Source organism: Myotis nattereri (genome assembly GCF_964212035.1).
Source record: "Myotis nattereri genome assembly, chromosome: 3".
In the NCBI taxonomy this organism is placed as follows: domain Eukaryota; kingdom Metazoa; phylum Chordata; class Mammalia; order Chiroptera; family Vespertilionidae; genus Myotis; species Myotis nattereri.
Genome location: NC_138077.1, coordinates 55,325,306 through 55,350,007, shown reverse-complemented (window position 1 = coordinate 55,350,007; position 24,702 = coordinate 55,325,306). Strand labels below are relative to the sequence as shown.

At 48.4% G+C, this 24,702-nt stretch overlaps 1 protein-coding gene across 1 annotated transcript in view; it reads right to left on the bottom strand.

Moving 5' to 3' along the window:
• The window catches only part of LOC308515353 (solute carrier family 12 member 8-like), a gene marked incomplete at both ends in the record, with an annotated part of 37,275 nt that extends 15,074 nt beyond the window's left edge, over nucleotides 1–22,201 (bottom strand). Inside the window, one exon of the mRNA XM_081085978.1 lies at nucleotides 22,151–22,201. Within this exon, the coding sequence (XP_080942104.1) occupies nucleotides 22,151–22,201 (51 nt within the window). The remainder of the gene's footprint in view (nucleotides 1–22,150) is intronic.
• Nucleotides 22,202–24,702: the final 2,501 nt, after the last annotated feature.

Below are 24,702 nucleotides of genomic sequence, written 5' to 3'. Positions count from 1 at the left end.
ACACCCTCGACGACAGTGACTGTCACCGGGAAAGCACCTAGAACCACTGTGAACCGCGTGCAGTGCATCTAACTGCTGTATGCATGTGACCTAGCAACACAGCAAAAGGGCAGGGACATCTAAGGTCGGAGTCACGGGCACGGGGTGGCTGAGCACAATGGATGTGTGTGATCCAGGCCAGAGGCGGGGGCAGCTGTACTCGGTCAAAACCAAAGGAGGGGCTCCCAGCTCCTCTTTCTTTGTTATATCCACACGCTCCCAGGCCAAGGAATCCTCAAGATGTCACTGAAGCCACAAGGGCCAGAGGGGCCAGAGGGCTCCTGGGCAGCCCCGTCCGCCCCTGACTCCACTAGAACTCCTTTCATCTGTGAGCATTTCTGCTCCTCATTCTGTTTTTCACAAACCACAGAAGAGGAATCTCCTGAAAGCCCATCAATGTGAGCACAGCGATCGTGACTCAAAGCTAGGACCCTGCCAACCCGGGCTTGTCCTTGGACGAACGGTACCAAGGGACCTGTGTGCTGAATGCAGGATTGTTTCCCAGGATCCTAATCTCAAAATTCAGGACACGGTCCAACTTCCTGTCTCTGCGTGTGCTCAGCTTCCCACCCGTGGCTTCTTACAGGCCTGCTCTTTATTAGACACAGTAAGAACAACGGCAACTCTCAGCCACAGAGCATCGTCATTTAGCCAGAGCTTTCAGCTTCCACATCAATCCCTCCTTTGATCCCAACCGCACCCCTGGGAGAAAGGCGGAGGGGGAACGGCCGTTCATGTAACCAAGGAAAGAGCGTCTGCGAGATGAGACACACTGCCCAGTCCACAGCAGGCTTTGGAACCTGCTGTCCACACTGTAAAATCTGGGTTTGGCCCACAGATCACTTGCCCCTTCGCTCCTAAATTTTGATCTTTCAGATTTCAATGTCTAATTATCCTAGAATTGGCTTGTGAATACATTTGCCTTATCCCTAAATCTCCCATTGTGATTTTTCAAAACGTTATTCTTCTTTTATGCCAGCCTTTGCATTTCCACTCTGAAGGCTGTTTTGCTTACATGTTTGTATACCTAAAGTCATATGAAAAGCCCTGGCCAGCATTGTTCAGTGGTTAGAGCTTCAGCTGTTCAATTCCTGGTCAAGGGCATGTACCTGGGTTGCAGATTCGATCCCCAACCCGGGTCAGGGTATATGTGGGAGGCAACCAATCGATGTGTCTCTCTCACTCTCTCCCCCTCCCTGCTCCCTTCCATTCTCTCTAGAAATCAATGGAAAAAAATATCCTCACTCCTTGGGTGAGGGTTTTAAAAAAAATGTTGTGCGAAAAGCCTTTCAGCTCCTGGATCTCACTGGACTAAATCAGCCTTAAAGGTGTTTCACGGATGAGTAAAGTAGAAGCTGTAGGAGACGCTTTACCCTGAGGAGGAAAGTGCAAATGGTGTGAATTGGGTTTGGCGGCTCAGCTAGGACAGCTTGCTGCGAGATGTGCCGGGAGTGTGCCTGCCCTTTCGAACCAGTGACAGAACAATATAATCAAGTATTCCCAGAGCCTGCTCATCAGACGCACAGGAGCCTGAGTTTGACACCAAGATTGCAATCCTGATATTCTTAGAGAGAGATACTGGTACAAGCCCATGGAGAGAGGGACGGTGTGTATTTGGGGGGGAGGGGGGAGAGAAGAAACAAAAGTACAGAAAAAGGGACAGGGGCTGAGACAGAAAACCCTAGATTAAAATGCCAAATAGGTGCCTGGCTGGTGTGGCCCAGTGGGTGAATGTCGACCTATGAACCAGGAGGTCACGGTTGGATTCCCAGTTAGGACACACGCCCAGGTTTCAGGCTCGATCCCCAGTGGGGGGTGTGCAGGAGGCAACAGGTCAATGATTCTCTCTCATCACTGATGTTTCTCTTTCTCCCTCTCCATTCCTCTCTGAAATCAAAGAAAAAAAAATATATATATATATATTTTTTTAAATATGCCAAATAGGTAACACAGAGATATTTCCCAGCCTCCCCCCATGGGCACAGTGCCTCCAGACGTCAACGTGGAAGCCCCAGCTTGGATGCCCATTTGTCTCACCTCTCCCTTCTCCACCATGTCCCCCAGCCTCACCCCCTGCGGGATGCCCCCAAGCTGACCTGTCAGGGGAGCACTATCTAACCAACTCACACCAGCTACCTTGCATAGCGCCCACTGGGCCATGTCAGGTATGACCCTGACACCAATTCCAATGTGTGGGGCTGCGACTGGTGTCAGAATCACACCACAGCAAGCAGTTCTCCAGCACCGGTCAGAGGTCCTACAATTCAACTCAATCCTGACTCTCTACTCAGCAATGGTGTCAGATCCCGCAGGTTAAGGGCTCAGTCCTCCAGGACGGCGTCCCCACCTCCTCCCAGCTGCCAGTTGCACGTCCAGTTGTCACCCGGGTGTCTGACCCACAGACTAATGATTAGCGGAACCCACGACCCCTTCTTTGGATTCAACTACTTTTCGAGAGGGATTCACAGAAACAATTTATTTACTAGATCGCCAGTTGATGATAAAAGGATGTAACTCAGAAACCACCAGATGGAAGAGAGGCCCAGGGCAGGGCATGGGAAAAGGGTGTGGGGCTCCCACGCCCTCTGAGCCGCCACTCTGCCCCATCTCCACGTTCACCAACCCCGAAGCTCCCGGAATCCTCTCCTTTTGAGTTTTCATGGAGGCTTCATTACATACACGAGATTGATTAAATCGTTGGCCATCGGTGATTGGTTCAACATCAGCCCTTCACCCTCCCCTAAAAGTTCCAACCGTCTCATGACTGGTTGGTTCCCTGGCAACCAGCCTCCACCCGCAGGTGTTTTCCGAAAGTCACCTCATTAACATCAACTGAGTTTGTTATAAATATCAAGGGGTTTGTTATAAATATCAAGACACCTTTGTCATTCTCAACTCTTAGAAAATTCCAAGGGTTTTAGGAGCTCTGTGCCAGGAATGGGGATGCAAATCCAGTATGTAGTTCTTGTTAAAAAATCACAATATCACAACTAGCTGCTTCACAGATCACTCCTGCTCTGCCGGGCCAGCTCTCTCCCGTTCCCGCTAGCTCCGGCTCAGACAGGCTGAGGGCAGACCCGAGGGCTGCAGCAGAAGCCAAGCCGACACCCTACAGCGGAGTATCAGCTCTCCCCCACAGGCAGGACTCCCAGCCCACTCCCTCCTCTGCCCCAGGGTGAGGAGCCCCTCTCACCTGAGCATGCCCTCCCACAGAGCCAAGGCTCAGGGACCCTCCCTCTGCATCTCTTCCCAGTAATTTCTATCCCCCGGGGCAGGAGGGCAGAAGGGCAGGGGGGCGGGGCAGAGGGATGGCGGTAGGTGACAGCCGGCCAGTTCTAGGCTGTCTTGGTAAGACCTAGGGGAGAGGTCCGGTCCCAGTGTGGCTAACAAGAGTCCCATTCGACATTCTCTGACATAGACATCGCAGGTTTCGGGGAAAGAGGCGGGAACAGGATGTGTGCTGTGCCTGGCATGGCCTCTGCTGGCGCGCAGGGGTGGGGACGAAGATGAAGGAGAGCGGGGAGCAAGGAGCCCCTCAGATTGCACACCACACATGTGCTCAAGCGTCAGGCTCCTCTCTTCCCTGCAGGGACAAGCTCGGCAGGTCCCAGGGCACAGGGACTCGGAGCCAGACCGGATCACATCTCCATGCTGCTCTGCTGGCACGTCCCTTCCCGAGCTCCCAGCCAAGAAGCCAGGCCTCCCCTCGGCGCCTGGGGCCTGCCCCCCACACTGGACACTGCACGGCTGTCCCGGGGTGTTCTAGCTCCGAGGTGGAAGTCTTTCCTGTGAACAGGGAGTCTCTGCACTGAGTAGGGCGTCTAGGAAGGGGGAACCTGCACCTGAGAGGCGCGGGGCGGAGGAAACCCTCCTGCAGCCGCGAGCTGGGCTGAGTGGGAGGAAGGCTCCGCCATGGGCAGTGGGGCGCACACCGCCTCCCGCCGCCACCTGCCCGGCGCAGTGAGCACATCTGCAATGTGAGATGACACCTTCCTCTATTGTGGCATCAATATGTGGGTCAAAGCAAGACCCGGCCTGCCCCTCCGCCCCAGGCACAGCTGCAGGACGGCTCTGCCAGAGCACAGGGAGCCGGAGCACAGTGAGCCGGGGCGCCCTCTGAAAGCCGCGGTTTCATTATTAATGACGCCCCGAGAACACCCAGGCCGTGCTGAGCGGGCCCAGCGGCAGGGCGGGCACCGCAGTCCCCCCCTCGGGCTCTGGCCGAATGTGGTGAGACAGCCACGCACCGCGCCAGGGAGGCTTGCACGGTGCAGGTGAGAAGACAACCGAGAAAGCTCTTGGAAGCATCCAGCACAAGAGACGATTTTCAGTGTGAGGGCGGGGTCTTCAGAGGAGTTGGGAGGAAGAGATAGAAAAGAGGTCTTGTTGGGGATGCATTTTCTATTTCCCCCGGCGACCTGTCCTCAAGGTCGAGGTGAGTCCCTGCTCTCCAGCCCAGCCCTGAGAGCTGCCTCTCCAGCTCCTGCCAGTCCCCGCCTCTCTGGGTTGTCCTAGGGGCTCAGCTGAAGTGACCTAGGGGTTCCAGAACAATGTCCAGGGAGTGCCCTGTACCTGTCCTCCCCCCCCCCCCCCGCCCCCCGCGGGTGGAGACCACACAGCTCTGCGGAGGAGTGGGGACCCACAGGGAGTGTCAAAGTCTGACTCCCCTGGATTCTGATCTGGGCGGCACCCTCGGTCAATATTGATTTAGTCCTTCCCAGAAGCGGGAGCTGTCCGTGCAGCGTGGGTGGCTCCCGCCACAGAACAGGTCCGAAAGCCAGAGCCTACAGACAGTGGTCCTGCAGGGCTGACCTGGGGTGTTCCAGGCCTGTTCATCCTAATCCCCGTCCAATGCCGGGGGTCTCCCACACAACCTGGTCCTACCCCACACAGCCCCAGGAGGGGTAAGACCCTCAGACGCCATGAAAACATTGCTGCTGATGGGAAACCCCTGCTTGAGTCCTGCCTCCCGGGACCACACCCCCCTCCTCCCTCACTCTGCCCTTCAGAACGCAGAGCTGTGATCTGGACATCTGATACCATCCCCAAAATGACAAAATCCAGCAGCAGCGATGCCACGGCCACCTGAACAAGAGCTTCCCCACCCCTCCCAGCCGCTTTGGCAAAAGGACAGAGCCTTTCCTGCGGACACGGGCTGCCACCAGGAAGTCCACCTGGGTTTAACATTGGAGGAGAGACATGGACCCTAACACCCTCTCCCAACAACAGGCAAACCAGCTAACACTCAACTGCAGGAGGTTTACTCTCCTGGGTGCTTCAGCGGATCAGCCTGTATTATATCTGTTCAAGAATTCTTATGGCCTGGGCGGGAGCGGCCAGGGAGAGGTCAGTGGGAGAAAAAGGAGACTCATGTAATATTTTAAACAATAAAGAATTTAAATTTAAAAAAAACAACAAAGAATTCTTATGGCCTTTCGGTCAGAACACCACCTTCCAGTAATTCGCCAAAATGACTAACACAAAGAGAAAGAGAGGCACCCACTATGTTTTCTAGGATTTTTAGAAAACATGGAGTTGTTCCTCTAGCCACATACGTGTGAATCTACAAGAAAGGTGATATTGTGGACATCAAAGGAATGGGCACTGTTAAAAAAGGAATGCCCCACGAATGTTACCATGACAAAACTGGAGGAGTCTACAATGTCACCCAGCATGCAGTGGGCACTGCTGTGAACAAACAAGTTAAGGCAAGATTCTTGCCAAGAGAAATAATGTGCGCATTGAGCGTATTAAGCACCCTAAGAGCTGTGATAGCTTCCTAAAACGTGTGAAAGAAAATGATCAGAAAAAGAAGGAAGCCAAAGAGAAAGGTACCTGGGTTCAGCTGAAGCGTCAGCCTGCTCCACCCAGAGCAGCTCACTGTGTGAGCCAGTGGGAGGAGCCTGAGCTGTGGCCCGTCCCCTGTGACTTCATGGCGTGACAAGTGTAAAAAAATACAAGACCTCTGAACTGAGGAAAAAAAGAGTCCTTATATACGGAGTAGTTTTGACTTTTGGAATCACATTAATGTTTTACGTACTCAAAATAAAACAGAATCAATCTGTATGTGTCTTTCTATCTGAAGTGGGTCTCTTGTAGGCAGCATATGTATGAGTCTTTTTGTCATTAAAAAATAAAACAAGCCGAAACCGGTTTGGCTCAGTGGATAGAGCGTCAGCCTGGGGACTGAAGGGTCCCAGGTTCGATTCCGGTCAAGGGCATGTACCTTGGTTGGGGCACGTCCCCAGTGGGAGATGTGCAGGAGGCAGCTGATCAATGTTTCTAACTCTCTATCTCCCTTCCTCTCTGTAAAATATCAATAAAATATATTTAAAAAAATAAAAAATAAATAAAAATAAAACAAAATAAAATCAAATTAACAGGATGAGGGGAAAAATTAAAATGGAATGAGAAGAGAAACAAGTGAGCCGAACAAGTTGAAATGAGTAACACAACCACACTGAAGGTGGGAAAAGAGGTGATCGATCAGAGGAACTTTCGAACATAGTACTTTGACCGTGTGCTCCCAGTCTAAAAGCAAAATTACCTACAAACTAATACAAATTCTAGATAGAAATTTTGGTTTTTTGCAGGGGTGGAAGTTACCAATTCAGAACCTATGATCTGTGAATTACAGGATTGAGCAAATAAGAAAATACAGGCTGAACAAAAGTAGGTTTACAATTGTTCCTATGGGAAGTAATCCTAATATATAAAAAAACCAGGGGCCATCATGACTGAAACAACTGGACGGACAACCAAACACAGGCTGCGTGGGGCGACCAGGCCAGCAGGGGGGTTAGTGAGGGACGACCAAACAACTGAACAGCAGGCTGCATGGGGTGACCAAGCCGGCAGGGGGGATAGTTGGGAGCGACCAGACCGGCGGGGGTGGGGGGGGGGGGCGTTGGGGGAGACCAGGCCAGCAGGGGGCGGGCAGTGAGGGGCAACCAGGCCGGTGGTGGGGGGCACTTAGGGGTGACCAGGCCAGCAGGGAGGGGGCAGTTGGGGGCGACCAGGTCAGCGGGGGTGGGGGTGGGGGAGTTGGGGGCGACCAGGCCAGCCAGGGGGCAGTTAGGGGCGATCGGGCAGGCAGGCAGATGAGCAGTTAGGAGCCAGCGGTCCTGGATTGTGAGAGGGATGTCCGACTGCCGGTTTAGGCCTGATCCTCAGGATCAGGCCTAAACCAGCAATTGGACATCCCCTGAAGAGTTCTCAGATTGGAGAAGGTGGAGGCTGGGCTGAGGGGACCCTCTCCATCACGAATTTCGTGCACCGGGCCTTTAGTACAATAATACGAATAAACCATTTTGCATACTCACACAACTGTAGACCTAGTTTTGCCCACTCCTTTATACTGAACAGGATTCGAGTTTCTCTCTGGCGGAGGAGAAGGGGGTTACAATTAAGGGAAGAGAAAAGAATACAAGGATAAACCCTGGGGTGATGAACTGGAATTAGAGATAGTTTGCATTTGCAGCTTTTAATACATATAGAAAGATATAGAGCTAAATATGTATGTGTGTATTTACATTCCTTCCATGTCCACTTAAAGCAAGCATATCAAACTCACAGCCGGCGGGCCGCATGCCTCGATCCGCCAGCTGCAAGTTTGACATGCTTGGCTTAAAGGGTCTGTCTATAAGACACTCCAGTAGTAATAAGCATACCTAGCACTTTCCTAGCTTCCAAATTACCATGAAAATGATAGAAAATATGTTTTTAAAGTGCGGAGCTATAATTATAACTAGAAAGGAGGAAAAACAGGTGCTACCAGCAGATCAGACATTTGGACAAATTCATGCAAATGGGTTAGAAGGCGGGCAGGCGGGGGGGGGGGGGCGGCGGGGGGGGAGCAAAGGAGAGAATACAACTGTACAAGAATAAACTGGGTTCTGGGGCAGCTAAGAGAAGAGCTGTCTCCCAGGGCACCAGAGAATCTCCCAGTTCAGAGCCAGCGGATCCCAGAGGCGGTCATGGGTCACGGTGCCACCACTGGGTGTGACATTATTTGGAAGGCTGATCATGCATATACGGTACCTACAGCATAACAGATGGGGAAGGGGGGTTGACAAAAGGGCCTGTGTGATTGCCAAGTTCCTACATTTTACACTGAAGTGGTAAAATATGAGCTCTCATAAACTGTTGAAAGTTTAAAATGTATATTTAATCCCTAGAGCAGCCATTCTCAAACTTTTTGACCTCAAGACCCCTTTACTGTCTTAAAAATTATTGAGGAACCCAAAGCTTTTGCTTATGTGTGTTATACTTATCAATATTTGCCATTCTAGAAGTTTAAAGGGAGATATTTAAAAATATATGTTAATCATTTAAGCATATCAAGAAGCCCATTATCAATTAAAATAAATGACATAGTTCCATGAAAAATAACTACTTTCCAAAACAAAAATGTTTAGTGAAAACAGAGACCTTATTATACATTTTGCAAATCTTTTTAATGTCTGGCCTGATAGAAGACAACTGGATTCTCATATCTACTTCTGTATTCAGTCTACTGTAAAATATTGTTTTTTAAGTACGGGGGTGGGGGGCGGGGGGGGGGGACGGGTGGGACTGGCCTCCCACACTTCTATAGTAAGAAAAGGAGAGAGTAATTTACTATCATGGAGCCATATATGAAAAAATTACTATCACCCAAAAGATAACAGAATCACCAAAAAGGCAACATGGGGTATAAGAAACAGTAGCAGCTGCATCAGGACTATAAGAAGTAAAGGAAACCTGGTCAGTGTGGCTCAGTGGCTGAGCATCAATCTATGAACCAGAAGGTCACGGTTCGATTCCTGGGCAGAGCACATGCCTGGGTTGCGGGCTTCCTCCTGAATGTGGGGCGTACAGGAGGCAGCCAATCCATGATTCTCTCTCGTCACTGATGTTTCTTTCTCTCTCTCCCTCTCCCTTCCTTTCTGAAATCAATAAAAATATATTTTTAATTAAAAAAAAGAATTAAAATAAAATTGAAAGACATGAAGACCCTGTTGCTCAGAAGCAGCAAAGCTTTAATGACGTAAGATTATGTTTTCTTCTCCACGCGTCCAGTGATGCCACCTGGTTATTCACTAACACACACACACACACACTATTTATAGATTTAAAATTTTATAACCAACTATAACCAATGTGGAAATGTTCGTTATAATTCAGAAAAATATATGAATTTTATAAACCTTGACAATGTAAAAATGATAATCCAACTCACAGAACATTAGAAGTGAAGTGAGGAAAATGGAAGAAAGAGTAAATGTGCCAAAAGTCCTCTTTCTTCATATCAGGAAACAGTAAATAAACTGATAATAAGTTGGTGATTTGGTCAAGAAATTGAGGTATAAATACATTATTTAAAGTTATAACGATAACCACAAAGGAAAACAAAAAACGAAACCATTAGCAGGGACTGTCTCTGGGGAATGGAGGTAAAGAGAGAGGAAGAAAGCTTTTCACTTTATGTCATTCTCTATGTTTGAGTTTTTTCCTTGACTGCATGCATGTGGCACTTTTTTTTTTAATCCTCACCCAGGGAGTGAGGATGTTTTTGTTGTTGTTAATTCTCACCCAAGGATTTTTTCCCATTGATTTTTAGAGAGAGTGAAGAGAGGGGAGAAAGAGAGAAACATCAATGTGAGAGAGACACACCCGGAATGGGGCAGGAATCAGACCTGCAACCAAGGTAAGAGCCCTTGACCAGAAATCAAATCCGTGACCCTCTGGTATGCAGGCCAATGCTCTAACCACTGAACATACTGACCAGGACACATGGTAGTTCTATAATTAAAATACTAACTTTTTTATTTTAAGAAAATTTTTAAATCATCACATTATTAGAAAAAAAAAATTTTTTAATATATTTTATTGATTTTTTACAGAGAGAAAGGGAGAGAGATAGAAAGCTAGAAACATCGATGAGAGAGAAACATCGATCAGCTGCCTCCTGCACATCTCCTACTGGGGATGTGCTCGCAACCCAAGTACATGCCCCTGACCGGAATCGAACCCGGGACCCTTCAGTCCGCAGGCCGATGCTCTATCCACTAAGCCAAACCGGTTTCGGCTAGAAACATTTTTAAAACAGAATGCTGACCTAGAGTTAACAATCTTGTTCATAACTTCATTTGAGCAGTGGCTGAATTCACCAAAAGATATCTGTGACTTAAATCACATTTAAATGCATTAGATAAACAAGAAACTTAAAGGTAGCAAAGACTTTTATAAAATTAATGTCTGTCCTTAACATTTGTGTCTTTTTTTTTTAAATTAGAATTTGTTTTGGCTTTGTGTGGTTCTTTACTGATAATTGCCTAAAATAAAAAGGAAAAGTTACTCAAAATGAGTCATGGCTTTGTGTTTTAAGTTAAATTCCTGTGAGAGCGAATTTACCATCCGGATCAGGCATGATATTTTTGGCGCAGTGAGGGCGGCGAGGCCGCCGCCTCGGTTCACCAGGGAGCACCTGAGTTCCGTAAGTGCTGGCAGGAAGTGTGAGTGTGACTTACAAGCTCTCTGCTCATCAGGGAAAAAACACTGCAGAATGTTTTACGCAGACCAGTGGATTTTACTCCACTTTTTCTCTTTTTTTCACACCTGTCCATGTGAAGAAGCAAACACTCAAACACCAAAACACAAACAATGGAAGTGTCAACAGGACCCTCCTCCTGAGACTGGTGACTGCCAAGCAGGACCCTATTAGAAACGCACCAAAGCCTGACTAGTGCTGCCTCTGAGGACGTTCCAGGCCACGTGACTCTAAAGCACACCAGTCTTTTGATTCAGGTTTTGAAACTCAGAAGGAAAAAGAACATTTTAAAGAATCAGATTATATTATACTTGGTAATGACTTAAGAGCAAAAAGAGCCACTGAATTGAATTATACTCAGGAATGTGTGCTTCTTTAAAACTGATTCCAATTATTTAACATTGTTCTATGAATACTGAACTACCTAGTATTTAAATTGTTACCCTTGCCCTGGCCAGGCAGCTCAATTGGTGAGAGCGTTATCCAATATGCCAAGGTTGAGGGTTTGATCCCCGGTCAGGGGACATATCAAAATCAATCAATGAATGCATAAAGAAGTGGAACAATAAACCAATGTTTCTCTCTTTCTCTCTCTCTTTCTCTCTCTCTCTCTCTCTCTCTCTCTCTCTCTCTCTCTCAAATTAATAAATAAGAAAAAGGTCGGGGGAGATGGAGGAGGGTATGGGGGGATAAATGATGATGGAAGGAGACTTGACTTGGGGTGGTGAACACATAGTACATTGTACAGATGATGTGCTGTGGAATTGTGCACCTGAAACCTGTATAATTTTGTTAAGCAGTATCACCCCAATAAATTCAATTATACATACATACATACATAAAAATTAGACTTTTACCCTGAAGATATATATTTGGGTCAGAGAAAATATAAAATGAATGAAAAAAATAAGCTAAAACTCAGTTGTCCACCCCTATTGAAAGTCAGGGTGTTCAATCAGGCCCAACCAAAGTCTAAGCACCCCCTAGTGGCACCACACTCAAATTACAAGAATAGTACTTCAGAGTCATTAAGATTCTCCTTACAAACAAACCCCAGCTATTAAATGATGGCAAGGACTGTATTTTTTCTATATCTGGTCATGGATGAAATGTACCCTATGGCTGTAAAAAGTTTTAAAGTCACCTAATCCATTCACTTACCGCTAGGTAAAATGTATTAATCATTTTTATTTTATTTTTTAAATCTTATGCTGGTGTAACATATTAAAAATCTTGCTAGCTAAGGAGATTGACCCTCTCAGAGTTAACCAATTCTTAGAGACAGTAAAGGACTAACCAAGAGCATGTCTGTTATATACAAACTAACCAATTCCAAATCTATACCCCAAACCACCCCCTTTTATGTAACTCTCACACACTAAGGCAATATTTACCCTGCCCAAAATCATCTCAGGGCCATACACTAGGCAACTAGAAACCACCCCTTTAGCCCAACGCCTGCCAGAACTATTCAGACTAGCCAATCCTAGTCTGCCCTGCCCTGCCCTGCCCTGCCTTTCCCGGTACAGGCTCCAGCCCAGGCTCTGCCCTCACTCCCACTTCTGCCCCAGACCAGACCTGATGCTTCCCCACTGGTCCTGTGTGGCAAGGCATTCCCCCTTCTCTTGGGAAACGTAAGCAGGAAATCCCTTCAATGGCATTGACCTCTCCACGCCATCACTCAGTCACCTCCATAAACGAAGATGCTGTGGGCACAAATGAGACGGGGTCCCACCTAACTCATTTCAGTGAAGAATCCCTTTCATCCCAGGCTCTGGGACACCTTCAACCAGAGAAAAGGTCTCCATTCCATTTTTTACAAATATGCAGCCTTTTCAGGGCTGCCCTCCCTGGCGAGGTCACAAGCAGGGCTGCAACGTGGAAAGGGGGAAAGAGAGAGGGTGACAGTGCCCACAGGAAAGCCTCGCACTCAACTGAATCCTGAGAACAATTTCTGTCCTCTCTTCTCCCCCAGGCTCCGGGGCCAGGGTCTTTCCTCCGGCCGCCTCCTAAGTCACCACTGGTGGTTTTTACAGTGAAGCGAACAGCTTGAGCTGTGAGGCCTTGCACTTGCATCGGGTCCCTTCTGAAGATTATACCTAATATTGTATTTGTCATTTGTAATGTTTTTACTAAAGACAGTCCCTAAAAATCGTATAAGCTTCATGTACAACCAAAAAAATGGGATGGGGAGAGGGGCCCTGGCTCCAGAAACCCCAGATGTGAGCCCCTCTCTTCCTCCCAACCACCCTGGGCCCCGGTTTCTTTATCTGTAAAAGGAGGGGCTAACAAGACAATCTTAAGCTCCCTTTTCTTTTCTCCTCAGGTGCACTCACTTCCCTACACACTCTAACAAAGCAATATGCTATTTCCTCGCCTGTGGCTGCTAAGGCTCACTTTGCATATTGGTTTTTTAAAGACGCTAAAACAGTCCTGAAAAATGCACAGCACGAACAAGTCAATTTTTAGCTGTACACTGGCCAATAAGGACGTAGAAAATAACAGCAAAGGTTTTACAATGAAGCCTGACACCAATGCTCAAATTTACATTATAACCTAAAGACTGGATGCATTAAGATCAACCCAGAGCTATATTATGGGGTCATGGGTCATGGGCTTGATTTCAGTCATGGGCTCTGTCACTGTTTACATATGTCTTTGGGCAACTCATTCAACATCTCTGGGCTTGTTTCTTGACACGCTGAGCAAGGGGGCTGGGCCAGAGGAGCTGTAAGGACCCCTCTGTCTCTAAACACGTTCACTCCTATCTACCTCTCTTGCCCATGCTACTTTCCTATTCACCAGTGCCCCACAACTCGACCAGACTCTCTTCCTTACTCTCACCACACCAAGGGAACCTAGGTAAGCCATTGAATTAAGGAGGAGACAACAGGGAAAGAGCAAAGGAGGAGAAGACAGAAGGGGAAGGGAAGGCAGGAAGTCAGGCAATGCTGGGGACAGGCTCAGAGATGTTCACACCTCGGAAGCCAATCTGGACACACCTTCTCCCACACGTGGCCCAGATGCCATGGGTCTGATGGAGAACCCACACCCTGGGTCTGCGTCCAGCTTTTTTCTAGGATTAGCTCATCCCAGCCAGACATTAGCCTACGGGCTTCCTAGAAAAGAGTCCTCATGGACCGACTGCTGCTGGAGCTCATCTCTGGAGGAAAGCTGGATGAAGAAGAAAGAATACAATGAGTCACTCATACTAACTAGTCTGCAGTTTTGGGTGACTTGTTCTCATGCCATATCATGACACAGTTTCTCTGAAGAGCATCCAAGATAAAAGCAGGAAGACAAAACCCTCAGATTAGTTGGTGGTGTTCCTTGTTCCATAGTAATTAAGAGATTTCAATTTTAATATCTCCAGCAGTAGCTAGAGATCCTGGCAAAAATAGGCACTCAGGAAATAAGCTGAGCTGAATTTTCTCACTATTACTAAAGCTCCAAGCATCTGATCCTGCTGGACTTCAGATCTCACACAGTATGTCTACCTGCCCTCTCCCTGTCTCAGGCGACCTGCTTTCTCCTGCCAGCTGACTCTTCCTGACATGCCATGCCCACCACAGTCCTCTCTGTCCAGTGACTGGCAGAGACAAGCACAGAATCTAAAGCCGTTAGCCTTCTAGTCACTCCCTCAGGTGCCAGCTGCTCCTTAGCTTCCCAGGCCCAAGTTCGCAAATAGCCTGCTCTATTGGGTTTCATTGTAATATCTGCTTCATCCAGTTACTGAACATGCATTGTATTTAGTGCTCACCATGTGACAGGCACGGGGCCAGGTCCTCCTGCTTACGGCATAAACACCCTGACAATCAGGTACACTCATCCCATCTCACAGTTGTGAAAACAGACTGGGAGCCCTTGAGTAGCTTGTCCAAGGCCCAATACATCTAGTGGCATAGTCAAAATCTTGAGCCCAGATTTCCAGGTTCAAGTTCACCACCAAACCACACCACACATCAGTGATATGCCTGAGGAGAGAGGCACCTGGAACAAGATTCATACCTACCACAAGTCCAGTAGGTCCTCACACACACACACACACACACACACACACACACACACACATTCCTAAACTACTCTAGACCCATCTAGGCCTAGAAAGTATTCCATCCTCTTCAGTGGACTACCCATCCAGCAGGCTGACCTAGACAATGTCCCACATTCGGGTTTTGACCACTAGAATCTTTCTGGATTTGGGGCTCCTGCCACAGGTCTTCTGCTTGACCTTGCTGCCCTGAGTCATGCATTTATTTACCAAATGAATCTTCTGATCATTTATATCACTATATCATGGACCAAATAATGCTCCCTACCTTCGTTTTATTATTGGCCAACATTTACTGAATGTTTACTGTTAAATAAGCTCTATACTAAATATTTACATAAATTATCTCTTTTAATCTTTGTAATTCTCTAGAGTAGGTTCTATTACGATAGCCCTTTTATAGGCAAGGAGGCTTAGGGAGTAACTAGCCCAAGGTCACAAAGGGTTCGAACTATACTTGAACTCAGGCAGCACATGTACTCTAGATCATCAGCCATGAACCATCAGACCTACAGCCTCTTCCCAGCTGGTCCATGTGTTACTGACCAACACACACACAGCTACCCCTGAGACTATCCATTCATTCACCGCTCCACCTAACTCATAAGTGTTCTCACTGTGGACAATTTTCCTGAGAGCTACTTTCCTGTGACCAAGAAAAGAGCAGATATGAACTGACGGGGTTGGCATGACACTCACTAGCTCTCTTCCCACTGGGCACCAACTTCTTAATTCCGTGTTCTTCAGGCCCCAAAGCTTTTAGCAGAATTACTGACTCCTAAGACTGGAGTAAAACTGGAAAAAGGTTCTTGGGAAACTCCTGGAGGGCCAACCACTCCCAAAGTTCAGCTTCAAACATGTCAGCCACCCAACCTGCTCTGTCTTCCACACCCGGGCCTTGGATTTTTCATCTGGGTGGCGTTGCTCAGGCCTTTGGGGCAGTAGGCATATAGAAGAAAGGATTAAAGCTTAGACCTGCCGAGAATTAAAAATGGTGGCAGAGTAAGTGGACGCTGCACGGACATGCTCCCAGGAACAAACTGGAATTACAACTAAAATACAGAAAAATGTCCTGAATAATCAATGGAAAACTCACAGGAGAGAACCCTGATACCCAAGGACTGAAAGTGGAGATGGCATAGAGACTGGTAGGGGGGCAGAGGCGTAAAAGGGCTGGCTGAGCACTCACAGACAGCAATTAAAGTCCTGGAGCAAGCATGTCAAACTCACGGCCTGCGGGCTGCATGCGACCCATAACAAATATTTTTGCGGCCCAGCCAATATAACAGTATGTAAGAAACATTTTAATAAAAATTTCATAACTTAATTTTTATAATATCCTGTTATACATAATTATTAATAATGAACTACAACATTCACTAAGGACTGATTACTATAGTCGTGTTGCATTCATTTCCCTTATGCGTCTTACACACAGGCGCACCATTTCTCTCCACTAATACTAGCAGCGAATATTTTAGCAGCCAACAGCCACTTCATTAGTCTTCGACTGACTTGTGTGGTGTGCGCAACAGGAAATATTTTGCTTTTGGAGAACAAGAAAAATAGCTTTACTTGCATTATGCTTATTAATCTGTGAAGTTATTTAGTGTCTGGTAAGTTAAAGTTCAAGAAAAAAATATTAATTTTTATTAAAATGTTCTATTATTTTATGTAATGATTATTCATTTATTTCAGCCCTTTGTATTCAGCATGTCTCTATCGAAATAAACCTATGTTTCTATGAAAATTGAGCTTTCGTGTGTTTTTTGCGGCCCACATAAACTTAAACTTTGTTTATTTGGCCTGTGTTAGCCTTTGAGTTTGACCTGCTTGTCCTGGAGAGATCTCTCAGCTGTGGGGAGTTGCCACTGAGAACTCTGGGATCTAATCCCCAGCTGGGCCCCCTAACAGAGAGCACCAAAACTGAGGAGGAAACCCACATAACATCTGGTTGTATAATAACATCAGACAGCAGGGTAGCTGTCTGCCAGAGAGTAACAGCTGAAAGTTCAGGTACCCTTTTAAAAGACCAATGCACAAAATTCCCTGTGGATCCATCCACCTTGTGCTGGGGAGAGGGAGGGTGAAGTGAACTAGAGCTGAGAGAGCAGAAGCCAGGACTGGGAACTTGGAGGACAGAGCTCAGAAGGCAGACATCCCAAGTTTCCTGGGCTGAGTCATTCCCTCCTGCAGTGGAGGACATCTTTCCCACACAGACATTTGCCTTGCCTGGGGGAAGACAGTTGACACACCCTATTGGAAAACACCTTGCCCTGAGGCCACTTAAGAGATTAAAAGTAACAATTAGCCTTCAGGCAGAAGCAACTGCCCCACCCTGTTAAAAAGACAAAAAACTCTCTCACCACACCTGAGAATGATTGCCTAGGGCCGTCGTCGGCAAACTCATGAGCCACATGCGGCTCTTTGGCCCTTTGAGTGTGGCTCTTATACAAAGTACCATGTGTGGGCCCGCACTTACAGTACGATTGAAACTTTGTGGCCCATGCGCAGAAGTCAGTATTTTGTGGAAGAGCCACACTGAAGGGGCCAAAGAGCCGCATGTGGCTCATGAGCAGTGGTTTGCTGAGCCACAGTTTGCCGACCACTGGCCTAGGGGGCTATTCAAGTCGGAATCCTATCAGTCTGTAGACAGAGGCAGTCTCTGGAGGCTTTGCGTCTTTACTGATCTAATTAGTCAGAAATAGCCTTTAACTCTGTCCTGCACTAGAGATTGAGAAGTATAGAGCAGTGGTTCTCAACCTTGGCTGCGCATTAGAATCACCTGGGAATCTTTTTAAAATCCTGATTTCTGGACCTCATCCTCCGGAAATGCTGTTTCTTTGTTACTAATGTTGTGGCCCCACCCCATAACAAAGAAACAGAATTTCCGGAGGATGAGGCCCAGAAATCAGGATTTTAAAAAGATTCCCAGGTGATTCTAATGTGCAGCCAAGGTTGAGAACCACTGGTATAGAGCAGTGGTCAGCAAACTCATTAGTCAACAGAGCCAAATATCAACAGTACAACGATTGAAATTTCTTTTGAGAGCCAAATTTTTTAAACTTACACTATATAGGTAGATACATTGTTATAAACTTAATTAGGGTACTCCTAAGGCTTAGGAAGAGCCACACTCAAGGGGCCAAAGAGCCACATGTGGCTTGCGAGCCCCCGTTTGTCGACCACGGCTATAGAGGATCTACCTAGTATATAGTCACAAACCCAAACAGAAAGCTATAATGAGGAGACAAAGAACCCCCAAATGAAAGAACTAGAGCATTCTCCAGAAGAAGAGATAAATGAAGCAGAGATAAGAAATTTATCTGAATCAGAGTTCAGAGTAATGATATTAAATTGCTCAACAGTATGAAAAAAGATGTAGTAATTATGAAACAAGAATAGTCTGAGATAAAGAATGACATAACACAAATAAAGAACACATTGGAAGAAATACACAGCAGATTAGGGGAAGCTGAGGATTGAATCAGTGAATTAGAAGACAGAGTTGAAAATATCACTCAATCAGAGAAGCAAAAAGAAAAAACAATTAGAAAAATCAGGCTGGAGGAGAAACCAAGATGGTGGCATAGGTAAATACCTGGAATTGCTGCCTCGCACAGCCACTTCATAACTACAACTAAAAGACAAAACAGACATCATCCAGAACCACAGGAATGCTGGCTGAGTGGAAATTCTACAACTAGAAGGAAAGAGAAGAGCACACTGAGACTCAGAGGAGATACGGAAGTAAAGTGCAGAGGTACGGAGGCGCACATGGCAAGGACTGGCAACTGAGGACACGGTTGTCTTTTTCAATCAGGAGGGAAACACAAACTCCCAACTGCTCTGAACTCCAGTTCCAGGCGAGTCTCTGGGGACTCAAACTCATACGGGGAGAAACTATACTGTCTGGCATCAGGCGGAACTCGAGGGCAGCTTTCTCTCAGAGGTGCTTGCAGCAATTACCATGGGACACTGAGACCCGGGGCCCCTTAGAGCAGGGCCGAGGATCAGCCATAGCTGTTTGCTCTGCTCTGTTGATTCCCTGAGACCCTGCCCCACCCAAGCTGTGTGCAGAGCCTTTTGTATATGAATGGCCTGGCCCTTTGCAATCTGAAAATTACCTAACAAACTGCAGTTGGGCCAGACAGACCCAGCACATCCTAAAGAAGGTCCAAGGCCCCACAGCAGCTGGCATTGCTTCACAGTTGGGCCTCATCTGGGCACCTCCAAACCCCAAACAAAGAAGAGGAATCTGCAGATCTCTCCATAGCTCCTGCTGGGTAGCCTCAGGCACAGGCTAGATTAGCACCTTCTTAGAGATCCAAGAGCTAGTGTACCCAGTGGTCAGAGTGGGACCATCCAGATTACAACTCCTCAGATCCATAAGGGACACACTCAGGGGGCAGACTCAGTGAGCACCAAAGCCCCACTGAAGCAAGTCTTGCCCCAGAAGGGTGTCTCCAGCACAGAAGTTCTCCCACTGCAGACACAGCTGATTCTCACAGCCAATTGGCCTGGAGGTCCATTCCTCCCAGTGATACCTACATCAAGGCTTAACTACAACAAGACTGTGTGCAAAGCCCACAAAGGGGTGCACCAAGAGTGTCCACCTCAGGTAATTGGGGAGGCTGGGCCACTGGGCCCTATAGGACACCTAGCACAGAAAGCCATTCTATCAACACAGGGAAGCAGCCAAAATGTGGAGACAAAGAAACAGGTCACAAATGACAGAAATGGAGGAAAGCAAACTACTGGATATAGAGTTCAAAAGCACGGTTATAAGGTTTTTCAAAAATTTTCTAGAAACTGCCGATAAATTTAGAGAGACCCTTGATAAATCTAGTGAGACCCTCGAGGATATGAAAAAGGACCAATTAGAAATTAAGCATACACTGACTGAAATAAAGAATATTATACAGGGATCCAACAACAGAAAGAGGATCGCAAGAATCAAGTCAAAGATTTGTAATATGAAGAAGCAAAAAACACCCAACTGGAAAAGCAAAAAGAAAAAATAATCCAAAAATATGAAGATAGTGTAAGGAGCCTCTGGGACAACTTCAGGCGTACCAACATCCGAATTATGGGGGTGCCAGAAGAAGAGAGAGAGAGAGCAAGATATTGAAAACCTATTTGAAGAAATAATGACAGAAAACTTCCCCTACCTGGTGAAAGAAATAGACTTACAAATCCAGGAAGTGCAGAGAACCCTAAACAAAAGGAATCCAAAGAGGAACATACCAAGACACATCATAATTAAAATGCCAAGAGCAAAAGACAAAGAGAGAATCTTAAAAGCAGCAAGAGAAAGAAACTCAGTTACCTACAAGGGAGTACCCATATGACTGTCAGCTGATTTCTCAACAGAAACTATGCAGGCCAGAAGGGAGTGGCAAGAAATATTCAAAGTGATGAATAGCAAGAATTTACAACCAAGATTACTTTACCCAGCAAAGCTATCATTCAGAATAGAAGGTCAGATAAAGAGCTTCACAGATAAGAAAAAGCTAAAGAAGTTCATCACCACCAAACCAGTATTATATGAAATGCTGAAAGTTATTCTTTAAGTAGAGGAAGAAGAAGAAAAAGGTAAAGATAAAAATTATGAACAACAAATACACATCTATCAACAAGTGAATCTAAAAATCAAGTGAATAAAAAATCTGATGAACAGAATAAACTGTTGAATATAATAAAATCAGGGGCATAGAAAGGGAATGGACTGACAAATCTCAGAGGGAAAGGGGTGTGGGGGGTGCAGGAAGAGACTGGACAAAAAATCATACACCTATGGATAAGGACAGTGTAGAGGGTGGTGGTAAGGGCAGAGGGTGGGGTGGGAACCGGGTGGAGGGGAACTATGGGGGGAAAAAGAGGAACAACTGTAATAATCTGAACAATGAAGATTTAATTAAAAAAAGAAAAGAAAAAACAATTAAAAAACAGGAGGACAGCTTAAGGGAGTTGTGGGACAATGTGTAACAATATTAGAATAGCAGGTGTGCCAGAAGAGGCAGAAAGGTAGACAGGAATAGAGAAGGTATTTGAAGAAATAATGGCAGAAAACTTCCCTAACCTGGTAAAGGAAGAAGTCACACAAGTTCAGGAGGCACAGAGAACCCCAGGCAAGAAGAAAGTGCTGGGGACTCAGGCTGGGTCAGACAGTGCAGGGCCCAGGCTAAGGAGTTTGAACGCTGGGTGGTGGACACAGGGAGTCATAAAGGCTTTAAACAGGGGAGAGAGCATTACAGCTGAGTCTTAACAGCCCTATCTCGGGGATGAACCAAGAATGTCTTATTTGTTTCCCTTTATGGAATCTCTGGGGATCAGGGCCTCACATTTTCCATCCAAGTATCTTTTTCATACTTAACACAGAACCCTGCACAGTCTTACACACCCAAAGAGAATGCATGGGAAGTACGGTGGGAGCCTGGGCAAGCTAAATAAAATATAAGACCTCTGACAAGTCAAGGTCTCTCTAAGGGGCCTCAACCCCGCTAAGAATGAGGCCACGGGCCTTTCACCCAGGAGTGAACAGCTCTGGACAAGAGTTCTGAAATATCTCTGAGGAGCCTTTCTGAGTCTCCAATCACCCATTTCTAAGCAGCGAGTACTTCCAGGGCGGGGTATGAGCAGCAGGTTACAGCCAGCCCTGGGGAAGGGGAGACTCACCACCTGCCCACCATCATGCTGCATTCCTCACACGTGCTCATGTGCATGAGGAGAGGGTACCCAGCAGTCTGGATTCTCCCAACAACCTTGAGCCCCATTTACCTCACCAGCCTCTGCCCCTGGTCTCAGGACCCCCCAATCTAGAACCTGCTCTTACTACTGTGTGAGGCCTTGAATTGATTCTCTCCCCTCTTGCGGGGGGAGAGAGGGGGCTCATTCCCCATTATAATCCCAGAAGCCCTCCTGCCCTGCTCTACAAAGCATGAGAGAAACCCAAGGGACAGTGAAAACATCTAGGCTGAGTGATCAGTCACCGGAAAAGACGCTGGAAACAAGCAGTTTCCCGATAAACACTTACGTAGGTTTTCTTTTTAAGGGATTAACTACTTCCGGGGAGAGCCACTTCAACCCCATAGCCACATCGAACATTTATTATCAACAGGAAGAGGATAAAGAAAAAGTACCCTACAGACATCATGGAATCCAGAAATCCATTTGGCTTTAGCATATATGTTTTTCAGAAGTAAATTTTCCTTCTTACATTGGTTTGATTCAATATGAAAAAAAGTTCATATTATCTGAGTCCTCACTCTGTTCACAGATCATCTCCATGGCAGGGAACATGAGAGTCCAGGATTCAAAATAATAGCAAAGAAGATTTTCTGCATATGGATGGTTAAGAGTTAGCTATAATATGTTCTCAGTTAAGCTGGAACACCAAAATAAACTTCTGAGATAATTACTTCTAAAATGGTGCACTGTAATGTTTCCATTCAGCTGCCCGTCTGGTGACCCTTTGCTTACAGGCCTCGGGGGTTCCCTGACAGGCCCCCCACACCACCCAGGCCTACCTGCTGGGCTGCCTCGTGGAAGAGTTCCTGCACCTGAGACATCTGGGCCATTCTCGTGGAAACGGGGGCCCTGGTGGTCTGGGTGGGGAGCCCCTCTGGAAGGTAAACACCATCTTTAGTCAGGCTGGCTCCTCCTTCCCTCTCTCCTGACCGCCCATCCTTCCTCTGCACCAGGTTGCGCTCCAGGCTGAAGCAGCAACCGTGTTCTACCTCATCTAGAAACTCACGCCCCTCCCTCTTTAGGACCCCCCTCGATCCCGCTCATCCTCCAGAGGCCCCTGTGCTCACATTGTGCTGCACTAAAGCCCCAGCTGCCCCAGCTCCCTCTTTCTTCCCTGAGCCACTTCCCTGGGGTGGGGAGGGGGGAGCCAGCCGCCCAGCCCTTGAGGACAGTTTCGCACTCCTCTCCCACCCTCTGAACCCCTTTGTCCAGGGCGAGGGCACCATCACTCACTAGACCTGGTTCCAGTGAATGTAAGACCAGACGGTGAGCAGAGAGGGAGAGGGGTGGTGAGGAGGCTGTCCTGGGGGTCCCTCTGGAGCAGGGCGGAAAGGGGTGCGGAGTGGAGCGGGCGGGCAAGAAAGGCTGACTGAGCATCATGGCCGGGCTGGGTTCTCGTCAGGGAAGCAGAGGCCTCCTTGCTCCCTGGACCAGCTGTCCCTGCGGCAGGGACCCTGTGCGGGCTCTGTGCCCCCCTCTCCCCAGCAGAGGGCCGGGCTGAGACAGGGCTCCTGACCCCTTGGAAGCAGGAGGAAACGGGAGACTGAGAGAAGGGATGTGGGGTAGAGGTCGTGGTCATGTGGGAAGAGCATGGCCCGTGACAGTGACCAGCGAAGGCAAGAAAGGGAGGACGCTCACTGGGGAGTATTCAAAGCAAGAGTTGGGGGTTGGGGGGCCACTGTGTGCCCAGAGAAGAAGCTGGGGAGACTGAAGGATTTGGTGGGCTGCGGGGGGACCCCAGAAAGTTCCCCTGCCCAGCTCCGCCCAGCTGCCCACGTGCAGATGGAGCGCTGGTCCTCGCACAGCCCCTCTGCTCAGGCCCTTGGCCCTCCTGAAAGGACCCCAAGATTTACTGAGACCTGCTCGGGAGCCAGAGCCCACCCGCCTCGCACCTCGGTCAGTGCACCCCCACTTACACTAACCTGGTACAGCGCAGAACGCAGCCCACGCTCGCCCGCCGCCTCCCCCCACCCCCCCACCCCACCCCCCCCGCCCGCCCTCGGCCCGCGCCAAGCTCCGGGTGCCCTTGTGCGGACGCAGGTGACTGGGAGGCGGGGGTGGGTCTACGGGGGGGGGGGGCAAACGTGACCCAGGCCTGGCCCCCTTCCGACGGGACAGAGCTCCTCCGGCCAGAGGAGCCGCCCCAGACCACCTGTGCGCCCCGCCGCCTCTTCCACCCTCACCTGCTCCGGGTCAGCGCGCTCCTGCACTGCGCCCGCCCCGTCCCCGCCCCGCGGCCACGTGGCTGGCCAGGTGTCGCTGTGCGGGTCCCAGCTGTCCCGCTGGCCAGGCGGGTCCCGCCCGGGCTTGGGCACCCCAGCCACGTCTGCACCCACAAGTCTGGGTCCAGGGGAGAAGGAGGGGGCCGGGCTGCAGAGCAGAGCCTTCCCCGCCTCCAGAGCCGTCAGTCCGCGCACCTGCCGCCCCGGAGGGCTCCGCGCGCCCAGACAGACCCCAGGCCCACCAGCAGGGGACGCAATCCTGGCCCGGGTGGGAGGGGCGGGGGGCAGTGGTAAGCACCGGAGGGTCTGCCAGCCTTCAGGCTGCTCGCAACCAGCCAGGGCCGCTACTGCCCTGACGGCTAGTTCCATGCCACCAGCTGAGGTGCCCGGCCTGCGGTGGGGGCAGGACACCAGCTGCTCACTGCAGCCGGGTCTGAGGAACGGCAGTCTGTCCGGCCCTCTGCAGTGAGAGGCTGGGAGGCAGAGACTGCGCTCCAGGGGTCCCAGAGTGCGGCGGGCTACCCAACTTTCCAGTTTCTCAGGAGGTGGGGTTCCTTTGCCAGGACAGTGCCCTCAGGCCTGCTGAGGGGTAGGGAGGAAATGATCCGACCGCCTTCAGTGCCACTTAGAACCGCCTGTGGGGACTGCCAGGGAAGCAGCGGTTCCAGGGCCCCAGCTTGCAAAAGAAGAAGAAAAAAAAAAAACCCACTAAATTAACACAGGGAGAGTTTAATATTTTCATTTCCAATCTGGCATGTTTCCTAAACTTAAATAACTTGCTAGGCTTCCATGAAATAGGAGGGCAGCTGGGAATACTTCCCACGCCCACATGAGCCTTTGTGTGAAAATCCCTAAAAATAGAGGGTTTTATTTTAAAAATAAAAGGGAAACCAAAGCCATGGGAACACTGACAGAACCCCAACCTCTCCTCCAGCAAAAAAGGGTGTGTGTGCGTGTGTGTGTGTGTGTGTGTGTGTGTGTGTAAAGACATAAAACACAAAATGTGCCATATTGGCCACTGCAAGTTTACGATTCAGTGGCATTAATTACATTCACCATGTTGGGCAATCATCACGGCCGTCTCTTTCCAAAACCTTCCATCACCCCAA